The sequence below is a fragment of the Ixodes scapularis genome, unplaced genomic scaffold (assembly GCF_016920785.2).
Source record: "Ixodes scapularis isolate PalLabHiFi unplaced genomic scaffold, ASM1692078v2 PGA_scaffold1__304_contigs__length_218370807, whole genome shotgun sequence".
NCBI classification, from domain to species: domain Eukaryota; kingdom Metazoa; phylum Arthropoda; class Arachnida; order Ixodida; family Ixodidae; genus Ixodes; species Ixodes scapularis.
Genome location: NW_024609846.1, coordinates 31,240,891 through 31,259,712, shown reverse-complemented (window position 1 = coordinate 31,259,712; position 18,822 = coordinate 31,240,891). Strand labels below are relative to the sequence as shown.

Genomic DNA, 18,822 nt, shown 5'->3' with positions numbered 1-18,822 from the left:
TTAATGCTGTAACTTTATTCCTAATTATTCTGTTACTTTCTTTGTACTTCTTATTATTAGGAAATCTTTTCAGTAGTTGCCAAGCTTTCTTTTTTTCTTTGATCAGGTCGTCAATTTCTTTAGTTATCCATTGATTCTGTTGTTTACGTTTTTTCGTACTGCATCTTTGAGTTGACTTTGTATAAATATCATTGAATATTTTAACAATATTATCGTATAATTTTTCTGGGTTTTGTTCTTCGGCGAGAACGTTCCAGTCGATTTCTTGGATATGTTTATCGACTATTTTATTATTTATAAATGAGCCTTCAACAATTTTATTACTGTTTTGAATAAGATCTGGAATAGTTACTGCCACAAAATAATGGTCAGCCACTTTTTCAGAAATTACTTGTCCTTCGGGTTTCCCTTCCTTCGACCGCACGTGTATATGATCAATACATGACTGTGTTAGTTTCTCGCCTAATATCTCTTCTCTTGTGAATTCATATATCATTGATTCCAGTCCCGCTTGTGCCATATCATCTAGGTAATTATTTATCATTAAACTAGGTTTTGTGATGTCAAGATTAATATCCCCTACAATTATTAAGTCTGTGTCTTTGTTGTCGTTTAGCCATTTATTGATATCATCTAAAAATATGTTTACATTACCCTGAGGTGCTCGATATAATCCTAATATAGACATTTTTTTTCTGTGGTATTCTATTTCAATGCGTAGTGCCTCCGTTGAGCAAAAGTTTACTTTTTCGTATTTGGTTATTTTCCATTTTTGATTTATCATGATCATGACACCTCCTCCTCTCTTCCCGTCTCTATTATGCGAAAATGTTTCAAAATGATCTAGAGAGAACAAAGCTTCTTCATCAGATGAAATATTTGTTTCTGATAATACAATTACGTCTAAATTGTCCAGATAAGGGTCTATCATACTGCTTATTTCATTAAAATGTTTTTTAAGACTGCGTACATTGGTGTGTAGAAGAACAAAGGAAAACTGGTTAACAGTAGCGTTTATTCTATCCCACCATTTTTCAAAAGAAAGACACGTTTGTTTCCTTTCCATGTCTAATATGGTGAATGTACTTCCCTATTCAATTTTTGCGAGGTCACTCTCATTCTCGATTCTTAGAGTCGGGTCGCCTTCTCGTTTTCGCACATACGAGCATCCTTCTTTATGCCAGATAAACTTGTACCCGAGGTGTTTTGCTTTTGTTCTGACATCAAAGAACAACTTTCGGTTTGAAGCGGTCAAGTTTTCTTCTAGATAGACGTTATCTACCTCCGCTCCACTCCTCAGTTTCTGTTTATTTTTAAGCCACGCATCTCGATCGTTCCGGTTGATAAAGCGTACTATCACCATGGGTGTTTTCTTTGTTTTTGTGGGGATGCGGTGAACTGCTTCTACGTTATCTGTGGTTAGTCTGGGCACTTCTATCTGGTCGGCGATTTTGTTCAGCTTTTCTAGTAGGTTTTCGTTCAAAGATTCGGCCAGTCCATGTACTTCGAGGTTATTTCTACGTCCGTATTGTTCCAGCTTGTTTATCTCTTTTTTTAGTTGATTCGTTTCGTCATTCTTTTTTTCGTTTTCAAGTTCACTGACCCTCTTTTTTAGATCTTTGATCTCACTGTCATGGTCTTTTACTTTCTTAAGTAGCTCATCATAGCTGTCCGACATTGATTGCACAGACTTCTCTATGTCCATCACAGTTTGCTTCATTGTAACTAACTCATCGACTTGCTGTTTGAGTGGTGCGAGCACGCTCAACATGCTCATTATCTGAGTCAGCTGTTGCTGCACATCCAGCTTTTCGTGACTGGGCTGTCCGCCTTCATGTGTGCTCTGAAGTCTTAATCTTGCCCCCTTACAAGTTTGACACTTCCATAATTCTTTAAATCCCGGTCTCTTCCCTCGGAGGGCGATTTCGGTTACTCCTGAGCAAGGTCCTAAGTGGTACTTGGAGTGACATTCGTTACATTCTAATACACTGTCTTCTTTTCTTATGGAAGTTTTACAGTGCAAGCATAAGTCTTCGGTATCGTCGTCTTTCGGCATTTCTGTGACACCTCAATCGGTAACCAGTAATGGGCAATCAACAGTCGGCAGTCGGCGACGGGAGTTGAGTGTTTAATTTAGGTAATGAAAAAGTTCCTACCTGCAGAGTCAGGTTGTTATTGTCTGCAGATAACTCCGTCGCCGACTGCCGCTGCCGATGCCGTGTCTGCCTCTTTTGTAGACGGGTCCTTGGTGCCGCCTCTGTCGTTGGCGTGGGTGCTGTCGCTGTCACTTGCTGTGACCAGTTGCTTCCCTCCTCGTTCTGCAGCAGACGATGGCTTGTCCGAGGGAGGCTTGTCCTTGTAGGCGTACTTTCCTCGGCCGTGGAATCTGCAGAGTCAGGTTGTTATTGTCTGCAGATAACTCCGTCGCCGACTGCCGCTGCCGAGTGGTGGTGGTGGTGCGCCGTTTAGGTTTTACGTCACCTAGGTTAGCCTAGCCCCAATTAGCTGGCATGGGCAGGTGACGAGCTCTTAAAGAGCTGTTAAAAAAAAAAAAAAGACATTCTTTTGTTATGTTTTAGATACAACTACAGTCGGTCGATCAAGCCAATATCCCGCAGGAAGCGCAGCACCGCCTTGAACACTTTCTGGCACTTCCTTCGAGGTCCATCTGGGAAGAGGATATCGACTGTTGCTCCCGGATTATCCATGCCGATTTGTTCATACAGCACAGTTCGTTGAGCTTCGTATGCCGGGCAGACGCGGAGAATGTGGTGCACAGTCTCTTCCTCGTCGCATTGCGAGCATTCTGACATCCGCCGTTTTCCCATCTTGACCAGAAAAGCCTTCGTGTTGGCCGTGTTTGTGCGCAAGCGTCGCACCAGGGTCTCTGCCGCCCGTGACAATCCAGACAGGGCTCCTTTTGGCAGCGCCGGCTCGTTACTTGCATTTAAAAGGTACCAGCGGACGTCAAGTGCAGCCTGTTGCGGATTTGCCGGTGACGGGACAGCCGGGATTTCCAAGTGAGCAGCTGCGGCCAGCCTGTCTGCCTGTTCATTCCCTTCGATCCCCGCATGCCCTGGAATCCACTGGAGCCACGCTGTGGATCCGCGTGCTTCCAACGATGCTAGTGACTTTCTTACGGCGGTCGTTGCTGGGTCCCCGCACTCTGCATTCGCAATCTTCTGAAGGGCGCATCTCGAGTCGGTGAGCACCACCATTCCCTGTGGTGGCAATAGGGTGGCAGCTTGGAGGGCTTTATCGATGGCCACCAGTTCGGCCACCGTGGAAGATGTGGGTGTTTGAAGTCTCCCGCCCCACTCCCAGCCTTTCTCTGGTATGCAGTAGGCCGCAGTGCTGGAGGTTCTTGCTTTGTTTACAGACCCGTCCGTGTATATTCGAAGCTTTCCCCTATGGTGTTCTTCCAAGTGTGCTTCAACTGCTGCTCTGATAGCGATGCCTGGCCTATCTTTCTTGGAACGCAGGTGCTTGATTCTTACGTCACTGGACACCTTGATTACGTCCCATGGAGCCATCCTTGCTTCGTCCGTCCTCGTCGGTAGTGGGTCCGTGATATTGTGGAACTCTTCTACCGCCTCGCTCCATAGCGATTTCATCCGGGCCTGGACTCGATGTAGGAACCATCTGCCCGGGTGGGTCATAGATAATCGCGCCAGCTGGTGAAGTCTCCTTCCTTTGGCCTGTCTTGCGAGCGACTCTGTCCCCGCCTCCAGAAGGACCGCGTCGTTCCTGGCAGCGTTGGGAATCCCCAGTGCTGTTCGTAGTCCATGCCGATGTCGTTGTTCCATCCTCTCCAGGTCCGTCCGAGATGGGGCCATGTATGGGAGTCTATACATTACCCTTGACGTTACAAGCGCCGTGTGGGCAGCTGTGATGGTCCGCTCCGTGCATCCCCACGCGGTTCCAGTCATACGGCGAACAGCGTTCATGGCAGGCCTGCATGTTTCCGATGTCGCTTTTACGGCTTGTGCCCATCTCAACCTGCTTGTGATGACGATTCCCAGGAACCTCTGCTTGGTGACCTTTGTGACGTTCTCCCCCGCTAACACGATGCTTGGCGGTTGAAACCTTCTTCCATTCCCCCGTACCGGCATCCAGACGGTCTTGCTCTTTGACAGGGACAACCCCGATTCAGCCAAAAACTCGTCTACTGCTTGCGTGGCGTCTTGTATGCTCCGGTGTATCTGTGTTGTGTATATTCCTGCCACCCAGAGGCACACATCGTCTGCATAGATAGACACTTGTACCGGGAGTGCGGTTGGTGGGATGGCGTTCGGTAGTGTAGCCATCACGATGTTAAAGAGCACCGGGCTCAACACGCTTCCCTGTGGCAACCCTCTGTGCAGCACCCTTGGCGAGGACACTGTACCTTCGGACCTGATCTGAATTTTTCGCCCGGTTAAAAAGTTTGCCAGGAACTTTTGAATTTTACCGGTCAGGCCGATCTCAGTCATTCTCTTAAGGACTGTAGGGAGCGGCACGCTGTCGTAAGCTCGTTCCACGTCCAAGAACACCGCAATCGTGTTCCTCCGCCTGTTCTTGTTGTCCTCAATATCACTTGTTAGGTCCAGGATACTGTCTTGGGCTGCCAGCCCTCTCCTAAAACCGGTCATGCAGTTCGGGAGAGAGTGATGTTCTTCCAGGTACCAGCATATCCGAGCTTGCACCATCCTCTCGAATAACTTGCTTATGCACGAGGTTAGTGAAACTGGGCGGTATGACTCTGCCTTTCCTGGCGGTTTCCCTGCCTTGAGCAAAGGCACCACCATTGCTTTTTTCCACTCGTTTGGGACGTCCCCGGAGTTCCATATAGCGTTGAACCATTTGACCAGGGCATCTTGGGCCACTTCGGTGAGGTTCGTGAGTGCCTGGTACGGGACTCCGTCGGGTCCGGCTGCGCTCTTCTTCCGACATCTGCGAAGGGCACTCTGCAGTTCTTGGACTGTAAACTGGGCATCCAGAGGTCCCGACGCGGTGTTTGGTACCCCAGGTCTTCCCGCCGCCTCTGCCGGGGCGTACAGGGCGCACAGACTCTCCGCTGCTGCTTCTGGTGTTTCGTTGGCCGCCAGCGCCAAGACCTGCAGGGTATGTCTTGAACGGCTTTTCCCAGTCATTGTCCCTAGGACGGTCCACAGCTTAGTCATGGACGAGTGTGCGTTGGCATTCTTGCACATGAGTTTCCATCGATTCCTGACCAGCCCCTTTGCGTGTCTTCGCAGCTTGGCCGAAACCCTGTTGAAACTGGTCTTGTCCTCGGGCTCTCCCGTCCGGCGGTACCTCCTCTGCGCCCTGGTTCGTGCCGCTTGAAGGTTTAAAAATGTGAGGTCCGGCTTTGGGAGCCATTCTGTGACGGAAGTAGTGCGTGTGGCCTTCTGTAACGCTTGAATTATAGCTGCTGGAATTTCTTCTTGGCTCAAATCCAGCGCTGCTCGAAAAACGTCCCAGTTAGTGCACGTACGCAAGACTTTCCTTGCCCCCTGACACCCCTTGATGGTGATGTGGATGGGGAAGTGATCACTTCCCCGTGTGTCCGGGGCTAGCTCCCACTTCATCTCCAGGGATGGCGAGTGCGCTGTCACGTCAAGAACACTGTACGAGTTCGGAGGCCTGAAGAACGTCGGCCGTCCATCATTCGCCACCGCAAGTCCCATCTGCTCTATTACTGTCATAAGGGCGTCCCCCCTCTTGTCTGTTCGAGCACTTCCCCAAGCCACATTATGTGCGTTGAAGTCGCCGCATATAAGCAACTCCTCTGATCGGTCCTTACACCATGCCAGAATTTCCTCGCTCGGCAGTTCTGTGCCATTTGGTCGTACATATCCCAAAAGAATGGCGAACGTTCGGTTCCCGATGCTCATCCTGGCTCCCACGAACTCTGCTGAGGTCGTGCAAAGTTGGCTGGTATCGAGTTGTACATGCGGTATTTCCTTCCGTATAAATAATACCGCGCTTCCATGTGGAAATCCTGGTATTGACTGTGTCGTTAGTCTAAAGTATCCAGGTAGCGATCTTTTGCCCGGCAGTCCCGCTTCCGTCAATGCCAGCACCGGGCTTGGGTTGCTTTGCAGATGCAGGCTAACCTCACTGTGCTTGGCGTTGAGGCCTCTGGCATTCCACTGTAGGACGGTCGGTGCCGTTCGAGTGATTGCGTTTCTTCTGGGGGTTTGTGCTGCCATCCCGTACCTTGCTTGCTTCTATGTGCTGCCCATCTAGAAGACAGCCCCCAGGAGGCCCTCCAGGAAGAGAAGACTGTTTAGTGTTGTGCGGAACTCCGATGGCGGCAACAGCTCGAGGAGCCGGCGCACTGTGTTGAACACCAAGCTGATAAATTTGCTCGCGGTAGACCGCTCAGCGGACTCTGGAATTGACGTCCCTTGCTTTGACAGTATCCCCTGTGTCTCGGGATGGTAACGTGGCTTTTTTCTATCCGCCGCCGGATTTGGGGGGGGGAGCCCTGAGTGACATCGCGATAGGTGAGACCCCTAGCGTGGTTGTCCCTGCCACCGTTGTGTAGGTTATCGGCCTTTGCTGCCCCTGCCGGATTAGAACTGCCTTGTGCCCCAGGGTCCACGCCTTGCGCGGCGGTCTGACTTTTAGGCTGCGAGGTGCCCGCTCCGGGTTTCTCTACATGTTGATTGTTGCGCCTTCTGATTTTTCGCTGTTCCTCGACTACCTTGGCCGCTTCCAGGAACGTGATGTTCTCTCGCACCTTGACCTTGCAGGTCTCCTTCTCCTTTTGGAGCTTTGGGCACTCCGTTGAGGTTGCTTCGTGCGCTCGCTGACAATTTACGCACTTCTGTGCTGAAGTGCAGTTTTCTTCACCATGAGCCTGTGCGCATTTGGGACAAATGGCGCTGTTAGGACAGGTTGCCACTACCTGTCCGATGCGAAAGCACTGTCGGCACTGTAGGGGACGCTGGACGAAAGGCCTAACGCTGTGCCTTACTAATCCAATCTTGACGTGGGCAGGAAGCGTGTCACCCTCAAACACAACCTTGACTGCTTGCGTTTTGCCTAGCCGCCTAACTTGCACGACGCTCACTCCGCTGTCGATTATCTTACTCAGCCTGTCTTCGGTGATATCGGTGTCAACGTCCGAAATTACCCCTACTCTTGAGTTCTTCGAGCGAGGGAGAAAAGCTCGTACAGGCACCCCGCATATTTTGGTCAGAATGAGGAGCTCTAGCACCCCCGCCTCCGTCCTCGCATCCGTGGCTATTATGTTTTTCCGTGTGTTTACTCGTACCTCGCTAAACTGACCGGGAGCCAGTGCTTCCAGTTCGTCCGATAGCAGCTGGCGGTTGATTTTCCTCAGATTCGTGGCGGGAACGGTTGGCGCGAACAGAACGGTGCGTGCCGTATTAGGAAGTTTCACGATACCTTGGCTCCGTTGAGATCCTTCGTGTCGAGTCCTCTTTTTCTTTCTGTTGACTGTTGTGAAGTCGCCGTCCTCCTTGCTACCGAGAACGCTGCCGTCCATGGCCCCTTCGTCGTCTTGTAACATTGATGTTGTGTGTGCGAACTCGCCGGAGCTGCTCTCACTCAGGTGTCGCTTTGCTGGCGTGGGGGTCGCTCCTCCGTCCGGAAGTTGGCTGGCGTGGGACATCGTTTGGGAGGCCGGAACCCGCTGTACAGGGTGCTGTCCCCCGTACGGGGTGGTGACGCCCACCGTGGCCAACGCCTACGAACTTCCTATCCACTTTCCGAAAAAACACCCCCGCCCACTGGACTAGAAAGAAAGAATTTCACGTCCCGAGAAAACCGTGCGAACCGGTAGCCACGAGCGCTGAACTCGAACTCCCCGCCGCCGTCGCCGCAATCGCCGCTGCCGATGCCGTGTCTGCCTCTTTTGTAGACGGGTCCTTGGTGCCGCCTCTGTCGTTGGCGTGGGTGCTGTCGCTGTCACTTGCTGTGACCAGTTGCTTCCCTCCTCGTTCTGCAGCAGACGATGGCTTGTCCGAGGGAGGCTTGTCCTTGTAGGCGTACTTTCCTCGGCCGTGGAATCTGCAGAGTCAGGTTGTTATTGTCTGCAGATAACTCCGTCGCCGACTTGTGTTTAGCTACCACCCTACGCTTGTACGTTCTGTTGCAGCAATTACGGGGATTAGTGATCACGAGGTAGTCGTTGGTAGCATCCGCTGTGAACCACTTGGCATTAAGAAACCGCCCTCGAGGAAAGTATTCTTTTATGATAGAGGAAATTTTGAAGGCCTTTCGAATAACCTATCTTCTATCCTCCCAGAGTTTGAAGAATGCTCCTTACATATGAATATTAACAGTCTGTGGAATCTTTTCAAGAGCGAGCTTGCTGAATTCGTTGATCGTCATGTACCGTCCAAAATTATCACCGGAAAACGTAGAGTTGATAAACCTTGGGTAAATAAAGAGCTGCGCTCACTTATCTGTAAGAAACGTCGGCTGTATCAACGTTACCGGAAAACACAGCATGGTGACGTACGCGATCGGCTCGGGAGGATAGGCTCTAGTTTAAAGATACAAATGAAAGAAGCAAAATCAATTTTTTTTATTTCCCTTAAAGAAAAATTGTTGAGTAATCCAAAAGAAGTGTGGAAGTATGTAAAATCTAATAGAAAAGACGAAGTTGGTATTCCCGCCATCTCTGACGGACAGGGCACTGTGTTTGACGATCTCGAAAAGGCGACATGTTTCAACGCGTATTTTCATTCGGTCTTTTCACAACCATTTAACGGGGCTATGCCAGCCGCGGCGGAGTCTATCTCTGAGGTTATGCCCGACATTGTTAGCTCAGAAAACGGTGTTTTTTCTGTACTTCAGGGTCTTAATTCGGGGGCTGCGCCCAGACCAGACGGTATTTCTAACCATGTTCTGAAGAACTGTGCCCGTGCATTCACCTTCTTTTTGGTTATACTGTTGAATAAGTCCTTAGAAGCCCGTGAACCCGCTTGTGAATGGAAGACTGCCAATGTTGTTCCAGTACACAAATCCGGTGCTAAAGACAGTGTCATGAACTATAGGCCTATTTCACTGAGCAGTGTACGCTGTAAAACCTTGGAACATATTATTTATTCTAACATTATGAAGCATCTTGAAGCTAACAAATTTTGCACGCCTCACAAACATGGTTTTAGGTCTGGCCTTTCTTGTGTCACCCAGTTCAGTGAGTTCACCCACGACATTTTGGCTTCTTACGATAAAGGTTTACAGGTTGATTCTGTATTTTTGGATTTTCAGAAAGCTTTCGATGCCGTTTCTCATACTCTTCTTTTACATAAATTGTCGTTTCTGGGGTTACCTACGTATGTTCCTGAGTGGCTAGAGAATTACTCATCAGACAGAAAACAGTGTGTCATTATTAACGGTGTAATGTCATCTTACGTCAACGTAACCTCAGGGGTCCCACAAGATTCGGTCTTGGGGCATTGCTCTTTCTCGTCTATATTAACGATATCACAAACAGAATAACGTCTAGTATAAAGCTTTATGCAGACGACTGTGTCATTTATCATAGTGTTTAAAATGCATCAGATGTTGCGGCCCTCCAGTATGACTTCGATCTTGTCTTAGCATGGTGTGACAAGTGGAAAATCAGTTTAAAAAAAAAGTGTTCCTTTATTAGTTTTACCAGAAAGCGTAAGCCTCATTTATCGAACTATCATTTGGGTCATCACTTCCTTGATCGCGTTAACAATTTCAAGTACTTAGGTATCTACTTTTTATCTGATCTGACCTGGAATAAGCACATAGACTACGTGACTAATAAAGCAAGCGGTGTTCTAAACTTTATTAAACGCAATTTCAAAACTGCGCCAGTGTCCCTCAAAGAGGCGCTCTATACAACAAATGTGCGACCAATTTGGAATACGCATGTGCAATATATGGGACCCTCATTTTCAAAATTTAATTTATAAAGTGGAACGGATCCAGAACCGTGCAGCTCGTTTTGTAACCGGTAACTATGATTTTCGTTCGAGCATCACTAACTTAAAAAGCTTACTTAATTGGAGTCTCCTTTGCCAACGAAAAACTTTTACGGTTAAGGCTATTTTACGCTATTTATAATGACCAAACCGGAGTCGACAAAAGTATGTATATGCAGGCACCAAATTACGTATCAAGAAGAACGGATCACCAGATGAAAGTTCGAAAAATTAACTGCCGAACGGATGTTTTTGCCCACTCTTTTTTTCCCCATACTATTCCGAGTGGAATCGTCTGGAGAGCTCAATTGTCAATTCTCCTGAAAACACTTTTCTTCTCAGTTTTACAAAACTTTTGTTTCTAATAGGTATCTGAAACTTCTATGTTATTTTATGCTTTCTTGTTATTTCACTTGTTTGTCATGTATTTTCTTTCGTGTAACCCCCCTACAATAATGCCCCCTGGGCGATGTAGGTATGTGCAGAAATAAATAAATAAATTGTTCTCCGGACCGAATACAAGGCACCTACACACAAGTGAAAGTTGTTTCACGGGTTACACACACAACTAATTGAGCACTTGGGCTTATATACAACATCGAGTGCACCACGACGCATATAGACGTGCATGCCTAGATCTACACGTAAATATACATTTAAATACATATATACACTTAAACATCATGGGAACATATAGGCTGATGGTCGAACAGTCACTTACATGGTAACAATAACTAGCCTCCTGTCGGTCCTAGAGAGATTCCAGTCGTGTATAATTCAATAGGCTGCTACTAGCACAATTGTTTTATGCGTTTTTTTAGGACACGCTGAGAGTATAAAATAATAATAATAATAAGTTTCTTCACAAAGAAAGCATACATACAATTAACTCAGTATATTTCCGTATATTCCTTTTTTTTTCTTTCGCGCATCAATCCTTTGCTATGGTAATGTTATAAGCGACCATTTCTCATAAACAATACGCACATTTGATCCCACACATACCGCAAAACCTTCGCTCTAGCGAAGTGCAGTTCTGGGGCCATTTCATAGATGGCGCCAGCGTGCCAGTGCGTGCACTCGTCGTAAGAGATCCCGTGGACGCGGTCGCAAGCAAACGAAGTGTAGGAACGGGACTTGAGACTGATAGCTTACAAGTTCTTGTTCCAGTCGCGATAGTTCTGGTGGCTCATGCCGCAGCACTGCAGATGTCGCTGCACAGCGTCCACGAACGCGCTCGTGTCTGCGCTGTCCCTGTAGTGAACGACCAAGGACTCCGAGAGAGTGCTCCGGACGATATTCAGCAGCTGACCTGCGTTAGGAGTTTAGAGCACCATTTCGTCATCCGTTCCTCCGCTTCAGTTCCAATATTGCCGTTCCTCACCAGCTCGCCTGCACGTACTTCCTCGCCTTCCCTACTAAAAAACAACAACAAAAAACATGCACTTATACGACCTTTATCCACAATGCCGTACGAAAGAACCCCCCCCCCCCTTCCAAAAAAAAAAAAATCAGAAAAGCATTTTTATTAGCTGACTTCACTATCTTAAAGACGGATGAGCAGCCAGAAAGGGGGAAATTTTTCGTTAATTTCTCCTTTCCATTAAAAGGAAGAGGGAGACCCTCCTCCTTTCTGTGAGAAGTAGCTCAGACTGCCTGATTTGAATGTAGTTCAACTACTCTACTTAAGTTACTGTTGTTTAACTACTTTCCTGAATAGTGTATTAACTTAAAATTACATTTTTATTTCGGTAATTAGAAGTTTACCTTAATTACTCTTTCCCAGTAACTTCTACTCAAATTACAAATTACTTTCGTATTTTAGTGGTGGGTTCGCTTACCAACAAACACTCCTGCGCAACAGGCACGTCGCAAGTGAGGCCGAGTAATTACGGGCCCAGCGCCGAAGAATGGCTTTCTTTCTTCTTTTTTTTTTTGTGTGTGTGTCCAAAAGTTCAAGGAGATTTGACGCATTTGAAGAAAGGGCTTGTCACCTCTTCTTCCCAAGGTAGTAACTCTCGCCCACTAAAGGAGGTCCACACATTGCATCCTCACAGAAAGGAAACAACCAAGTGCAGCACCCGCTCTGAAGCTCATCCGGTGCTCCTGTAGTTTGTGCTGTACTTGAAGAATCCCGTGCTAAAGGGCAAAGCAAAGGTGACATCTTTGCGTTGCCTTTTCTCCCCAAAACTCAGATTATGCAGGTCTTCACAGATTCAAATAACGTTCGAGAAACCTTAGTAATTCCCCCAACGTTTTTACATAAACAAATAATAAGCAACCAGTGTTAGGCCTTAAGTATTGTACATGGTACTTATTTTAAGTAGATTTAGAAAACTTGTATTTTACTTGAAGTTTATTCTCTGAGCATGTACTTGTACTTTACTAAGTGTTTTTTCTGGTACTTTCCGAGAAGAGTAAAACTCAAAACACATTCCCCAAATTTAGAAATGAAAAATGGTGTAGCGTCATGTGAAAACGCGCTATCGTCTTTTGAGACCTCATCTGGTCATTTATCTGAGTGAAGTAGCGATTATAAGACCCATACAAATAAGTACCTTGTGAGTTTAGTGCGTTAATAGTTCGTCAGCGAAAGTAAAACAACTAGTTTGTGGCGACTTGCCTTTATCGAATATTTGCCGCAATTTCCAAAAGAAATTGATGCACCTCCTATTACACCTAAAACAATGCATACCAGCGAAAAAACAAAAAACAAAAAAAAAACAGTGTATAGAGGATGAAAGGGCATCATAAAAGATTGTGGCAAAAAGTACTTGTACTTTACTTCGAAAGTACATTGTATCTATATACATTACTTCTTCACGTACATTGCACCCGGTGTACTTACTACTTTATTTGAAATACATAACCTCTAGTTTACTTTGTATTTTACTTCAAGTACTTTTTAGATCCACTTTACGAAACACTGTAAGCAATCAAACACTGTCTGCAAAATCAAGCTCAGGCAGTGCTAAACCCCATTGTAGAAATGATATATCCGCAGTAAATCCTTTACCAAAAAACAAAAAAAAAGTACAAAACAATTAGGTACACAGAAGCAGAACCAGCTATTAAAACATTTTTGTAAAAACACAAGCTGCGTTATATTTGGCTAGCAGAGTTTCGCTAACGTATCAAAACCTACGTACTTTTTTGTTACCATAAAAAATATAAACTTACTTTAAAAGTGATTTGCTACTTCTTACGGTAGTTCGTAAATTAATCAATTACTTTCCATTTGAGTAGTTTCTACTCTACTCGAATTACCTTTGAGACCAATATTCAGTAACATAACTTAATTATTTTTTACTAACTTGTACATGTCTGGCTCAGAGACCCACTGCTGTGGGGAGAGGTGAAGACTACTAGAGGGAATGGAGAGAACAAAAATGGAAACCGGCTTTCTTCCTGGCAGAAGACGATGGTCTGGGTCGGCCATTAAGTGATTCAAGACCATATCCGTATACCTTATACATGTATTATACACGTTAAACACGCAAGATATTGTCTGCCTAGTGCGCTCCATCGATTTAATTAAAATATCGCTATTTGGACAGTTATTAAAGACAGGTGAAAAAAAATAATGACCTTTATGTGCCATTCAGAGGGAAAGCAAGGTAGACTACCGTCGCCATACATCAAATGAACCTCTGCAATTTTAACTGAGAAATATGCATAAAATGTGTTATATTTTCTTTTGGTATTCTATGATATTGGTTCTATGATTGCATACGTTGTTGTTATTGTTAGTATTTTTAAAAATAAAACTAGCTTTTTATTTACTAAAGAAAAAAAGGGCCTGCCTCAATGGTGGGTATCTGGGCGATCTCCGTGGAAATAACAGCATGCGGTTCTGTCCGTCAAGGGTGTTTGTTGTTTTCACAAACATATCAATCCGCCATTTCGTTGTTAGACGTCAGTGCGATTAAACATAATTTGTGTTCTAGGTATGTGATAGTATCAAATGAACTGGAAAGCTCTCCTTCGGCATTTCCCAGGCAGCTCATAACTAAACGGAAAGGGGGGGGGGGGGGGGGGGGGGAGTGGGGAGTTTGGACACGGTTTGAAGTCCAGTTGGCGGCGGGGAGGGAGGGGGGAAGGGGTTTGGAAAAGACCGTGATCTTTATTCGCCCAGTAACAAGGAGTATGACGCACTCTGTAGGAATTATTAACCCGTATCGTCATGATTTAGGCATTTCTAGGATGCTTAGAGTTAGCAGAGTGAGTTATCATTTAGGCGATCTCAGAAACCTTCTCAGAATACCTTTAAACACCCGGACCAGGACTGTGCATGCACCGACTACGAATCGTTTATCTTGTCACAAAGAACAGAAAACACACCTCCTTTCTTCGAAACATTGCGATTCCGTCGCGTAATCGCGAGGCAAAAATTCGAATATTCTCCGACCTGCAGCCGCGAGCGGCGGCCACGAGAACCACGCAGTATGACGTCAATGGGGTTGTTGTAGAAAGATAGCAAGTTGTGCGAATACCTGCTCAATAAAAGGGAACTTTTCTATAAATCTTGTCGTTCCAACAAACATATAAATGCATCAAAAACCTGATATGATCGACAAAACTTTTATTATACGGAGTTTTAGTGGCGCCATCTATCCTAGGTCCACAAAACCGTCAGCTCTCTCTGCTACCGCGAACAGCCGCCAGAAGCCGAAAAAGAAGGGGGACAGGGCCAGACGGGTATGGCAAGGTATGACCGGACCCGGATGAGACTTCCATCCTTTCACCATATTGTTCTCGCGGCGCCCGCCAGCACGTGGTCACGCCAGCACATTGGAGATTTTTGCAAAGATTGGATCGACAAATAATAAATAGTAGTTAAAATGTCGTTTTACCGAGAAGCTCTCTTTTGTATACTTTGAGATTGAGAGTGGTTCAAAAACGCCACACACGACAATCGTCGAAACCCACCATCGGAACTTGCTCTTTTTTTAGAATATTTAGAGGCTTACAACTCAAAACCAGTGCAAATACCTCTAACGGAATGTATTCTGGGCAAAAGAAGGGTGCGGAGAGAACGCGACGCGAGAAAAAAAAAATTAAAAATCTTTATATACATAAAGGCTGAAATTGAACGAAAAGTGACAACTTTCTCTGTTTCATAATTGATTTCTCAGTACTCGTACATGATAAAAACACAAACTTTGCTTAATTTGGAAGGCAATAAAAGTTTGTACACGTAGTATTATTTTGAAAACAATACTAAACATAGTCGAGTAAAAAAAAAAATCCGCAATTTAGGTCACAGTTGTTCGCGGAGGCATATTTGGGGATTTTTACGAAAATTGGAGCGACGAATAATAAATAGTAGTTTTAATTTCCTTTTACCTACTTTTATCTATATCACACTAAAAAACAATATAGACGTTCTCTTTTGAATACTTTGAGATAAGGAGTGATTCAAAAACGCCACTCACGGCAATCGTCAAAACCTCGTCGTTCTTTCCCGCTTCTTTGAGATTTTCTTTCTCAGAAACTAAACATGTCAGGACATTAAAATAAAAAGGGTTTTTCTTCTTGGAACATGCTCCACCAAATATGAAAGTTTGAATTAAAATAAAATTACGACTGTTACTCGTTGCCTGAATCCAAATGAAACCGCCCATCTTGTTTTAGGCGCAACATATTATTTATTCCTATTTCTCATATTGTCTTTGTATACCTTTTGTGTTTTTTTCTGTGCACTATAATGTATTTGCTTGCCCCCCCCCCCCCCCCCGCCCCCAATGTAATACCCCCATACAGAGGGCCTTTAAGGTTTTTAATGCGAAAGCATTAACGTTCCCATAGAGCGAGCTGACGTCATCAGTTTGAAGCGCGAAAACGGTTCCAGGTTTCCGCGATCCCAATAGGAGCGATTCGCCTTCGGTTCCATTGGCTGGCGCGCGTCGACGGGGCTCCCATTGGCCGCTGCGCCATGGCCTCCAAGGTCTCGAAGCGCGCGCGGCCTAGTACGCAGCAGACGACAAAGGGAGCGGACGAGCAGACGACAAAGGGAGCGGACGAGCGGTTTGCATGCTTTCGCACTCACAACTCATAAGAAGTGCTTAGGTGTACCTGGAGCTTTTTTGAATAACTAAATAGAAATTGGGGAGGTCAATCAACCGTCAGCGAACGAACAAAATATATTTGTTTTGATTTATGGGCCTTTACTTCATTCTAATGGTAATAGTTATTTTGTCAGTGACATTTATAACCCTTTTCTTTAAAAGCTGAACTACATCTTTTTGTTTCCCTTTGCTATGAACTATTAATTTTTGGTTCTGCAAATCGTTCTGGTTATGTAATTTTGGGGGTGGCCATAGACCGCGGTTGCCGTACGTATCATTTCCAAAGATGTAAAAGCTGCGCCTAATGTTCTGTCTACACTTTTAGGTGCTTCTTTAATTGTGTGCATATCCGATGTTCGTTTCAATACTCGAGGTCAGTTTTTGGCATTATTTGTATTCGATTCGTAGTCTTTTTTTATATATTCGCACGCCTTTAAAGAAAGCAAATATGCCAATAAAACATGCACACTGCAGGGCTCCACGTAGGTAATGTTACACTGATATTTACCTCGAGGGGTTCCAGTTCCCGGACACGCACCGGAGAGAAAGAAAAAAAAAAGTACCGATAGTTTTTCGACAAGCTGCAGACATTACTCACCCGTGGGACCACAAGTGAGAAATTGCACCTCCAACAAAAAAACGGCGGCGATGCTACGCAACTGCTCTATACATGTTTACAAGTACAGGCTCTGTGCGCCGCTATCTTGTTCCCGGCAGGTGTAGGCCGTCTGGCAGTCAAGCGTCAATCCTTAGTAAGGCGAACCCAGAGTTACAAGACGGGTCCCCAAACAAAGTCCTTTCCCCACAAGGCTCCCAGACTAGGCTTAAATCTAAAGCATGGCTGCTTGCAAACGTGAATAGTGAGATTTCATTGACATAATTTTGTCTACCACTTTTTGCTCTTTGGAGGTGGCTCACTCGTGCGGAAGCCGAGCATTTACTGAATTCATTTCGAAACCATAAGATATTAGTCTGTACCGGGCATGAGCATGACGAACATGCCGACCAGAATGCAGCCGGCCACGAGCAGTTCCAGGAACCACGAGTACAGCTTGAGCAGGAAGCTGTTCTCCCGCAGCGCCCCGACGCAGCCGCAGCAGGAGGCTAGGGCCAGGACGGTCCCGACCACGGTGATGGCGACCTCGAGCACCGGCCACGTCAGCCCCTGGAGTCTGTGCTTCTTGAGGATGACCAGGTCGCCGTTCGAGTTCCAGCTCTCGACGATGGTAAGGGCTCCGAGCACAGCGGCGCCAGACCCCAGGAAACAGAGCGCCATGTTGACTAGCAGCAGTGGGTAGCGTACGTACGGGTTCACGTCCAGCATCGTCTCCGAGGAGCTGCTGGGCGAAGGCTGGGCTACGGGGGCGTGGGACACAGGCCAGTCTCGCTGCTGTGGCTCCCGCTGTTTCCTGGACTGTTTGGGGGGCATCGCGACGTCGAATCGCGTCCCTCTTGGCCGCTGTTCCTCTCTGCTCGTTCCACCGACGCATTAGTCGATGTCTGGGGGACTTGGGAGGTCGAGCCGGTCGTGTCTCGTTAGGGTATTCCACTTTGACGACGGAGTGCAGGAGTCGAGCGGAGGGACGAAGTCACAGCTACAGATGCGGACTGAGCGTTCGGAGCAGCAGCGCGCGTGATGAGAACCCCCGTGACCTACGTGGATATCGTTCAAGTCACGATGTCCACGAGAATGCTGTCCCCATAGCTAGAGCCACTGAATGAAGCGTAGCTTATTTAGTGCCACCACCCAAAGCCAACCAGGGTCACTAAACTAAAAAAAAAAAATGTGTTTGTGTGTATGGTTATACAGCTTGAAGTTATACCCCATTCGCACCGGCAGCATAAAGGTACCTTTAACGCAGGTCCCTTTGCAATCGCTTAATCAGCCCGCGCTCTTAGGTCGCGAGCACATGCCACGCGTGGAGGACCGCGAACCACTGGCCATAAAGGTTCCTTGACTAAAGTAACTAAAGGGACCTTTCTGGTCGTCTGCATGGAGTATTAGTCAGCCTCAACTGGCGAATTGTCTATTAGCTGAAGGGGATGAGCAATTTAGCCAGTGCGGTACGCAGTAGTGATAAACGACCGCCCGCCGGTGCGATGTCCCATTGCCCCCTCTTCCACTTCGCCTTCCAGCTCCTATAGACTTCTTCCCCGTCCGCCTGTCTCGACGCTTCTGCTTAGAAGCCTTTCAACTGAGCGACGACGAGAAAGAGCAGAGCGAGCAATTTTCGAAGTTATTTTCTAGAGTATAGACCTTTCCAATGTTTACAAAATCACAGTCCAGCGTGCCATTTTCACAGTCCAGCACGTGCGTGTTCGTCGCTTCGGAAAGCGAGCAAAACACGCGCCATACGTACGAACACTCAAAATGGCACTGGCCACACGCTCTTTTTTGGAAAGGTCCATATTCTAGTTCACTGTATCTAGAGGTGAACTCACGAGCGGCCATGCATAACAGACTTTCAAGCAAGAGGCTCGTAGTGTGCAGGCGCGTTCAGTGGCGTGCTTTATTGGCGACGTGAGCGATCGAAAGCGTCGCTGTGGTCGGCCCACCACAATTGGCCGAATGCTGACTATGACGTCAGCAAAGGATGTCTCATCAACGGACATAAGAGGAATGTAAGAACTTCAATTTTGACGGTGTTGGCAGCGTTGCTTTGAGAGCGCTATGATTTCAGGCTTCTACCTTGCCCAATACAAACACCATCGAACTAGTTGAACACAAGGTAATGACGTCACGAAAGGTAACCAAACGAAGGCGCCACCGAAGCATCTCGCCGCTAATAGTTCCTACCCTTGACGTCAGCGTCAGGATTATCAGTTTTGAACGACTA

General features: G+C 46.5%; 1 protein-coding gene across 1 annotated transcript in view; it reads right to left on the bottom strand.

Annotated features, from left to right (window-relative positions):
- LOC120840334 (tetraspanin-33-like) overlaps positions 1–17,414 on the bottom strand; it is a 28,454-nt gene extending 11,040 nt beyond the window's left edge. Inside the window, exons 1-2 of the mRNA XM_040210811.2 lie at positions 16,964–17,414; positions 11,073–11,229 (exon numbers count right to left, since the gene is read on the bottom strand). Of these exons, the coding sequence (XP_040066745.2) occupies positions 11,073–11,229; positions 16,964–17,414 (608 nt within the window). The remainder of the gene's footprint in view (positions 1–11,072; positions 11,230–16,963) is intronic.
- Positions 17,415–18,822: the final 1,408 nt, after the last annotated feature.